Source organism: Perkinsus marinus, assembly GCF_000006405.1.
Source record: "Perkinsus marinus ATCC 50983 genomic scaffold scf_1104296951604, whole genome shotgun sequence".
NCBI classification, from domain to species: Eukaryota; Perkinsozoa; order Perkinsida; family Perkinsidae; genus Perkinsus; species Perkinsus marinus.
In genome coordinates this window covers 1-9,263 of record NW_003209212.1, presented here as the reverse complement: position 1 = coordinate 9,263, position 9,263 = coordinate 1, and the positions used below count along the sequence as shown (strand labels likewise).

General features: G+C 49.1%; 1 protein-coding gene and 6 non-coding genes across 7 annotated transcripts; 6 read left to right on the top strand and 1 right to left on the bottom strand.

Moving 5' to 3' along the window:
* Positions 1–255: 255 nt before the first annotated feature.
* On the bottom strand, positions 256–1,903 carry Pmar_PMAR006696 (hypothetical protein; the record flags this gene model as incomplete). The annotated part of the gene is made up of 3 exons (XM_002777495.1): positions 256–299; positions 341–401; positions 450–1,903. The coding sequence occupies one exon, from the start codon at positions 1,901–1,903 to the stop codon at positions 452–454; it is 1,452 nt and encodes a 483-aa protein (XP_002777541.1). The 3' UTR covers positions 256–299; positions 341–401; positions 450–451.
* A 3,283-nt stretch (positions 1,904–5,186) lies between these two features.
* On the top strand, positions 5,187–5,255 carry Pmar_PMAR006695. Its single transcript has one exon. It is a non-coding gene; the product is annotated as a tRNA-Ile (tRNA).
* A 571-nt stretch (positions 5,256–5,826) lies between these two features.
* On the top strand, positions 5,827–5,898 carry Pmar_PMAR006694. The gene has a single exon. It is a non-coding gene; the product is annotated as a tRNA-Pro (tRNA).
* A 635-nt stretch (positions 5,899–6,533) lies between these two features.
* Positions 6,534–6,607, top strand: Pmar_PMAR006693. Its single transcript has one exon. It is a non-coding gene; the product is annotated as a tRNA-Ile (tRNA).
* A 570-nt stretch (positions 6,608–7,177) lies between these two features.
* On the top strand, positions 7,178–7,249 carry Pmar_PMAR006692. Its single transcript has one exon. It is a non-coding gene; the product is annotated as a tRNA-Pro (tRNA).
* Positions 7,250–7,884: 635 nt separating this feature from the next.
* On the top strand, positions 7,885–7,958 carry Pmar_PMAR006691. Its single transcript has one exon. It is a non-coding gene; the product is annotated as a tRNA-Ile (tRNA).
* A 570-nt stretch (positions 7,959–8,528) lies between these two features.
* On the top strand, positions 8,529–8,600 carry Pmar_PMAR006690. Its single transcript has one exon. It is a non-coding gene; the product is annotated as a tRNA-Pro (tRNA).
* Positions 8,601–9,263: the final 663 nt, after the last annotated feature.

Below are 9,263 nucleotides of genomic sequence, written 5' to 3'. Positions count from 1 at the left end.
GGCCTTTTTCTTGGGTTTACGCTGTTTTGTGGCCTTTGGTTTGACCTCCTCTTTTCGCTTCTGTTTCTTTGGTTTTAGACTACCGGGTGACCTTAACGTCGCACCTTAACTGCTACCATCGCGCGCTTAAGGTCCGCGGTTGCGCGCTTAAGGTCCGCGGTTAAGGCTTCTTTGCTTTACCTTGCCTTTATCTAGCCATTGGGTCTATTTATTAACAACGCAAATACGACACGCTACGAGAGGCCTCCGCTGGAGTCTTTTGCTGCGCTTGACTGACTTGAGCTTTAATCCACTCGCATCTGAAAAAGCTGCGTACGTTCGGAAAACTGAAGCGACTTACAAGACGCGTCTATGGCCATGCGAGGATTCAGACCGGGCAGGGCTGCACTTTGCACTTTAACCTGAAACTCAGAAAGACGATTATATCGTTTTCGGTGTCATCGACTTACCGTTAATTCTCTCTCTTGCGCTTGGCGTTCTCTCTACGCCATCGATTTTTCTGGCGATCTCTTTTCTCGGACTCGTATTCTTCCAATAACCGGAGCTCATCCACGAGGGGACAAAATATATTTTGCGTGTATCCACCATCCTCCTTGAGAACTTTGAATTGACGATGAGGATAGAAGACGCCTGATAGCTCGAGTTCGCAGCTATAAGGCCTCCTGCACTTGCTGCAGCTGCGACCTTTGTTACTGCTGACATCTCCGATGATTGTGGCACCCGCCGCCGCCTTCTCAGCAATCTTCTTTTCTACCATCTCCCGTTCTTCTGCCAGCTTCAGCCGCGCAGCAACCTCTTCTGCCACATTCCGATCGGGACAGCGGCCGAAAGGACTACCATCGGGAATGTGGTACCCATTCAGTGCCTTCCTCAGGGGTCTGCCGCACCAAGTACAAGTTCTCAAAGCCTTATTATTCCCTCCCGCTATTGAAGTCTCCACCGGTTCACCATCGCCTCCGTCTCCCATCTCGTCGAAATCGTTCTCGGTCACCCCTTGGTCGGACAATGGGGATGGCTCTCCACTTTCTCCCTCATTCGTCTTTTTTGGAAGCCCACGACCAATTTCTTCAAGAATATCAGTCTGCTGAATGGGCTCCGGCCCTTTAGCAGACGAATTGGCTTGCTGGATAGGGATAGAGGCATGCTCCACTACTGCTTCTCCTTTCCTAGGCTGGAGTGCGTCATCTAACTTCCTGAAGATGTCCATAGTTTCGCCATCGAAACTTCCCCACTCCCGCGCATATCCCGCTTCGCGCCGCCTACTCTTCAAAAACGCCTCCACATGAATAAGCGTAGTGGGGTGGTAACTGCGCGGCATTCTACCCTCATCGATCGCACTTTTGCGTTCCGCATGGAGGTATTTTTCATTGTAGAGCCCCAATAAGGTACAACCATCAGCTTTTGGATGAAGTCTGATGAGATCGTTGAAAGCAGCGGACATCACTGAATGATCTTGAATAGGATAGACACACGCAGTACCGGCTTTCGCCTTCAGATCTTGGAAACGCCGTCTCTTCTCCTTCTTTGGCAAGAGAGGTGTATCTTCTTTGTCCCCGGATGTATCAGGGACTGACCCATCCGATGGACAATCCAAATCGGAGCCTTCACTCTCATCATCTGTAGCATCCTTCTCCTCCAAAGCGAATAAATCATCCGTCATAGTGGGCTCGTTGTCATCATCCAGGCTCTTCGCTAACTCTGAAGGATCTGCTTCAGGCTCGCTAAGATCCCCACCCGCACCCAACGAGAATGCATAGCCAAACCCTAGACGTGGCAAAGTTGCGTCCTCCGGCGCTAGCCTGAAATCAGCAAATTCCCCGCCAAGCCCTCCAGCAGCGACCCGAGGAACCACATATTCATCGGGCAGCGATTGGCCTTGACGTATTCGCTTGCGCCGATTCATACGATGAACTTGTAAGTAGAGTCGCATATCCCACAAGGCAGACGATATCCGAGTCCATGACTGGAAGCTTTTGGCCAACAAGCTGTGCGTCGTTTCGCACTTCGAGGTCCCCCTTGCACTTTGAAATGTAGATAAGCACAGGGTAGGGCTATTTCTGTAGCGAGCCGTGCCAGTACGGTAAATCCCTTCAAAGGGGTAGGCGTCACTCACGCAATTTCCCCGAACATGTCGCATCTGGTTTTGGAAGGTGTTCTCGAACTCGGGGAGCAGCAGCAACTCCCAGCGGGAACCCACAGGAGGCAGCACCGAGTTGAACTTGGGATCATCAACGCCCTCTTTGATCTTGCTCACGCGCAGCAGAGTCCACTCACGCAAACATTTCACATCAATGCTGCGATAGGATTCATAAACATGACGAAGCCTTTCCTCTAATATTTTGGCTGGTGGTATAGTTCTTCTTACGTATAACCGGAGGTCCTCCTTCGACAAGCTCGGGGACATGCCGAGGGACAGTCTCGCCGCTTTCACCACCTCAATGTCCTCATTGCATGACAAGTACGTGGCCTTGGAGAGGTCTTTGCATAGCCTCTTATATAAGCTATGCCCGCGATTCGCGGAACGAGTGATCCTCATCAGCATGTGAAGACCATCTAGACGCACACGGAGAGGTCTCTCCGGACCAAGGATATTTTTCAGTGTATCTTGACCACAACATCCACAATCGGAAAAAATCACTTCAACAGGTGCCATTCCGAGGCGGATATTCCTCCCAACCACCTCAAAAAGTGCTTCGCGAGCATACTGGAAGCTTGTCGATGGAGTGACAAAGACTCCTAAGGTGAGATTAGCTTCGGACACCACCGAAAGGCATTGACTTGCAACTTTACCATCAATAGACTTTTTGGATACCTGCCGTTGAAAATCAACGGAGATGGATCTCCCCGGAGGAATAGATGCTAGTTCTCTGCGATAGTATGGTAGATTCAGGGAGTGGTCTCGAAGAAGCGTCGACACAGCAAACTTATATCCTATTTCTATGTTCTCGATGCTCGGAATGTCATCAACTGGGAGTGCATCGGCCGGCGCCGTTAGGAATGGACTGGCAAGGGATTGCTGCCAGCACCTCAATAGAATAGATTTTCTCAAGCCATGCTCTGCTCGTAGCTGAGCATTGACCTGGGATACTGTCTGGCTGATAGAGCCATTGCACATCAGAGCACTCCTGAAGGTCGCTACGAGGCTCACATCCATAGCACGTCCCTTGCCAGCTATGAAGGGACACTGTAACTGCACTGATAGAGGTAAGGTTTGTAGATATGCGACATCCCAACCATAGAAGGAGCGACGACACGCGCCACACGATATGCGTGGAGTGACACACAAATAAGGATAAGGTAAGCATACCACCATCTTTGGTATGCTGCACTTTGAGAGAACGGTTATATTACATGAGGCGCATGCAATACAACGCCCAGAGGGCGGATTCCAAATACAACAATCCATTGCATAGACACCAGCCGGAGCGGGAAACGCAGTGGACTGTACATATTGCCTCCAAGGAGTATTGCACAACCATGTAACAGTATCGACCCTCCCTAACTCGGTCAATGATTTAGGTGGCTTAACAAGTTTTAGCGGTATACGGCAGTTATCAAGGATAGACTGAGGCTCATCCACGCCTGATAGAGTATATAGCCCCCAACATCATCCCCCGCCCGCTAATACCATTAGCCCCGGATCCTTTCTGCACACAGCTGCCTTGATAAGATGAGGACTCCCCAACGCCTGAAATACCATATAATCCCCGGTGCTATCTTCCCACAATTTTACCACTCGTGACGGATCCTTTCTGCACACAGCTGCCTTGATGAGATGAGGACTCCCCAACGCCTGAAATACCATATAATCCCCGGTGCTATCTTCCCACAATTTTACCACTCGTGACGGATCCTTTCTGCACACAGCTGCCTTGATGAGATGAGGACTCCCCAACGCCTGAAATACCATATAATCCCCGGTGCTATCTTCCCACAATTTTACCACTCGTGACGGATCCTTTCTGCACACAGCTGCCTTGATGAGATGAGGACTCCCCAACGCCTGAAATACCATATAATCCCCGGTGCTATCTTCCCACAATCTTACCACTCGTGACGGATCCTTTCTGCACACAGCTGCCTTGATGAGATGAGGACTCCCCAACGCCTGAAATACCATATAATCCCCGGTGCTATCTTCCCACAATTTTACCACTCGTGACGGATCCTTTCTGCACACAGCTGCCTTGATGAGATGAGGACTCCCCAACGCCTGAAATACCATATAATCCCCGGTGCTATCTTCCCACAATTTTACCACTCGTGACGGATCCTTTCTGCACACAGCTGCCTTGATGAGATGAGGACTCCCCAACGCCTGAAATACCATATAATCCCCGGTGCTATCTTCCCACAATTTTACCACTCGTGACGGATCCTTTCTGCACACAGCTGCCTTGATGAGATGAGGACTCCCCAACGCCTGAAATACCATATCCACATATATATGATCCCACAATCATACCAGAAGAGTCGCATCCTTGAAATTGGGATTCGGTCATACCTAAAATAGCATCATCGCCATCATCGACTTCCCCGATAGTACCACTAGTCGTAGACTCTGGAGATGGTGAAGCTTGGTGACTTTCTCCTTTTTCGAGGCCACTATTGATCTTACCAAGCGGGTGAATACTCTTTCCACCCATAAGATTCCGGAATTTGGCAGCAGACTCTCTTCTCCGGATCTCTAGTATCCGATCTTTCTCTGCCGCCACCTCTTCAGGAAGTCTTCCAGACCTTCCTATAGTCCATGATCCTGTTCTTCTTAACCGGTCCAATGCATCTCGGTATAAGGGTTGTAATAGTGGTCGCTGAACCCTCTTATGAGAATGCCGGTTCGACATGTGTTGGGCAGGAATAACAACAAATGGTTGTCAACAATGGCAGCATCAAATTGAGCAGATTTCAAAGTGAGGGCGCGCCCATTTGCGCGTGCGTGCAAGACCTTTCTTTTCTTTTCTTTTCTTTTCTTCTTTTCTTTCCCCCGCCGTGGCAAAATTTTCCCCCAAGCCGTTCGACATGTGTTGGGCAGGAATAACAACAAATGGTTGTCAACAATGGCAGCATCAAATTGAGCAGATTTCAAAGTGAGGGCGCGCCCATTTGCGCGTGCGTGCAAGACCTTTCTTTTCTTTTCTTTTCTTTTCTTCTTTTCTTTCCCCCGCCGTGGCAAAATTTTCCCCCAAGCCTAGCTCAGTCGGTTAGAGCATCGTGCTAATAACGCGAGGGTCGCAGGTTCGAGCCCTGCATCGACCACTAGTTTGGCTTACTCATTGCACTATCAAAGTGATTAAGTTCACATCAACTTTTTACTCGCTTTGTAAGAAATCCATTCGTGTGAAATTCCTGACCTGCGTTGAGCGTTCGGCTTCTGAAATGCAATCGACTCAATTCCGAGCTCTTTGCTCGATTGCCAGACTCCTCTTACCCTGCCCAATGTGGGCTGTTGTTCGTAGAGTTCGAGGTCGCCTCGTGCAAAGGAAATCCGCGTGAAGTTCACGAAGAATTCTGTTCCTGTGTACCCTTGATGATGCCAGCCACAAATTAACTACAACTGAAAACTGCATTGAGGAGATGTGTTGGGAAAGATCACTGTTGGTGACTGGTGACACCGGGAGTTGTACAAAAGAATATAAACTATCACTCTTCCTCTCATTCACAGGCCACTGTGTCACCAATCACAACCTCGGAGGTTTCTCTGCACCGATCTGTCAAAACATCCAGCTGACAACGGTTGCCCGCCGAAAGCCGTGGTAGATAACAATAGAGAATGGTCATGTTATGAGCGACGTTCGGGAACCAACTTGTGAGGCTTAATGGTATGATGGCTGTGTGGTCTAGTGGTATGATTCTCGCTTCGGGTGCGAGAGGTCTCGAGTTCGATTCTCGACTCAGCCCTCGTAAGGGTGAGTTTGGGCACAGTGGTAGATGCGGCTGGAGGATGTAGATAGCTACGGAAACCAGGTAGTGCAAATCCCTCCGGAAGCTAGGCAAACTGGACCATATGCGAACCGTTGGTCACTGGGAAATGGTATAGCTGGTCGAGACGCATGAAGCACTCGAGTGCTCGATCCCGCACCCCTGGACAAAGATTACAGTCAACTGGTGAACTCATTACTCGCGCGACTAATAGTTCAGGCTACATCCTGTACGGGCTCAATCCGTCCAACAGTGCACATGGGGTGAGGGGAACGAGCACGATGAAGGGGCAGTGAAGCCGTTAATCAGAGGATGTTGTGGCTGTTAATCTTGAGTACGCCTGAGTATATAGAGCAGATAGAGCAAAAAACTTTTTACACTTCTCGATTTGTGCGTGTCATCCTTGCGCAGGGGCCATGCTAATCTTCTCTGTATCGTTCCAATTTTATCGGATACCCCCGAGGGGGTCCATCGAAATATAGCGTGCATAAAGTGCTATTCTCTGATTTCAAGTACGTTCCGATTGGTGTGGTATGAGTCAAATTATCTATCAGTGAATTCCCTGCGCATCACGGGTGAATTTCGTTGTCACGGGTGAACTTCGATGTTGAGTTGGTCGTTTAGCTCAGTCGGTTAGAGCATCGTGCTAATAACGCGAGGGTCGCAGGTTCGAGCCCTGCATCGACCACTAGTTTGGCTTACTCATTGCACTATCAAAGTGATTAAGTTCACATCAACTTTTTACTCGCTTTGTAAGAAATCCATTCGTGTGAAATTCCTGACCTGCGTTGAGCGTTCGGCTTCTGAAATGCAATCGACTCAATTCCGAGCTCTTTGCTCGATTGCCAGACTCCTCTTACCCTGCCCAATGTGGGCTGTTGTTCGTAGAGTTCGAGGTCGCCTCGTGCAAAGGAAATCCGCGTGAAGTTCACGAAGAATTCTGTTCCTGTGTACCCTTGATGATGCCAGCCACAAATTAACTACAACTGAAAACTGCATTGAGGAGATGTGTTGGGAAAGATCACTGTTGGTGACTGGTGACACCGGGAGTTGTACAAAAGAATATAAACTATCACTCTTCCTCTCATTCACAGGCCACTGTGTCACCAATCACAACCTCGGAGGTTTCTCTGCACCGATCTGTCAAAACATCCAGCTGACAACGGTTGCCCGCCGAAAGCCGTGGTAGATAACAATAGAGAATGGTCATGTTATGAGCGACGTTCGGGAACCAACTTGTGAGGCTTAATGGTATGATGGCTGTGTGGTCTAGTGGTATGATTCTCGCTTCGGGTGCGAGAGGTCTCGAGTTCGATTCTCGACTCAGCCCTCGTAAGGGTGAGTTTGGGCACAGTGGTAGATGCGGCTGGAGGATGTAGATAGCTACGGAAACCAGGTAGTGCAAATCCCTCCGGAAGCTAGGCAAACTGGACCATATGCGAACCGTTGGTCACTGGGAAATGGTATAGCTGGTCGAGACGCATGAAGCACTCGAGTGCTCGATCCCGCACCCCTGGACAAAGATTACAGTCAACTGGTGAACTCATTACTCGCGCGACTAATAGTTCAGGCTACATCCTGTACGGGCTCAATCCGTCCAACAGTGCACATGGGGTGAGGGGAACGAGCACGATGAAGGGGCAGTGAAGCCGTTAATCAGAGGATGTTGTGGCTGTTAATCTTGAGTACGCCTGAGTATATAGAGCAGATAGAGCAAAAAACTTTTTACACTTCTCGATTTGTGCGTGTCATCCTTGCGCAGGGGCCATGCTAATCTTCTCTGTATCGTTCCAATTTTATCGGATACCCCCGAGGGGGTCCATCGAAATATAGCGTGCATAAAGTGCTATTCTCTGATTTCAAGTACGTTCCGATTGGTGTGGTATGAGTCAAATTATCTATCAGTGAATTCCCTGCGCATCACGGGTGAATTTCGTTGTCACGGGTGAACTTCGATGTTGAGTTGGTCGTTTAGCTCAGTCGGTTAGAGCATCGTGCTAATAACGCGAGGGTCGCAGGTTCGAGCCCTGCATCGACCACTAGTTTGGCTTACTCATTGCACTATCAAAGTGATTAAGTTCACATCAACTTTTTACTCGCTTTGTAAGAAATCCATTCGTGTGAAATTCCTGACCTGCGTTGAGCGTTCGGCTTCTGAAATGCAATCGACTCAATTCCGAGCTCTTTGCTCGATTGCCAGACTCCTCTTACCCTGCCCAATGTGGGCTGTTGTTCGTAGAGTTCGAGGTCGCCTCGTGCAAAGGAAATCCGTGTGAAGTTCACGAAGAATTCTGTTCCTGTGTAACCTGGATGATGCCAGCCACAAATTAACTACAACTGAAAACTGCATTGAGGAGATGTGTTGGGAAAGATCACTGTTGGTGACTGGTGACACCGGGAGTTGTACAAAAGAATATAAACTATCACTCTTCCTCTCATTCACAGGCCACTGTGTCACCAATCACAACCTCGGAGGTTTCTCTGCACCGATCTGTCAAAACATCCAGCTGACAACGGTTGCCCGCCGAAAGCCGTGGTAGATAACAATAGAGAATGGTCATGTTATGAGCGACGTTCGGGAACCAACTTGTGAGGCTTAATGGTATGATGGCTGTGTGGTCTAGTGGTATGATTCTCGCTTCGGGTGCGAGAGGTCTCGAGTTCGATTCTCGACTCAGCCCTCGTAAGGGTGACTTTGGGCACAGTGGTAGATTTGGCTGGAGGATGTAGATAGCTACGGAAACCAGGTAGTGCAAATCCCTCCGGAAGCTAGGCAAACTGGACCATATGCGAACCGTTGGTCACTGGGAAATGGTATAGCTGGTCGAGACGCATGAAGCACTCGAGTGCTCGATCCCGCACCCCTGGACAAAGATTACAGTCAACTGGTGAACTCATTACTCGCGCGACTAATAGTTCAGGCTACATCCTGTACGGGCTCAATCCGTCCAACAGTGCACATGGGGTGAGGGGAACGAGCACGATGAAGGGGCAGTGAAGCCGTTAATCAGAGGATGTTGTGGCTGTTAATCTTGAGTACGCCTGAGTATATAGAGCAGATAGAGCAAAAAACTTTTTACACTTCTCGATTTGTGCGTGTCATCCTTGCGCAGGGGCCATGCTAATCTTCTCTGTATCGTTCCAATTTTATCGGATACCCCCGAGGGGGTCCATCGAAATATAGCGTGCATAAAGTGCTATTCTCTGATTTCAAGTACGTTCCGATTGGTGTGGTATGAGTCAAATTATCTATCAGTGAATTCCCTGCGCATCACGGGTGAATTTCGTTGTCACGGGTGAACTTCGATGTTGAGTTGGTCGTTTAGCTCAGTCGGTAGAGCATC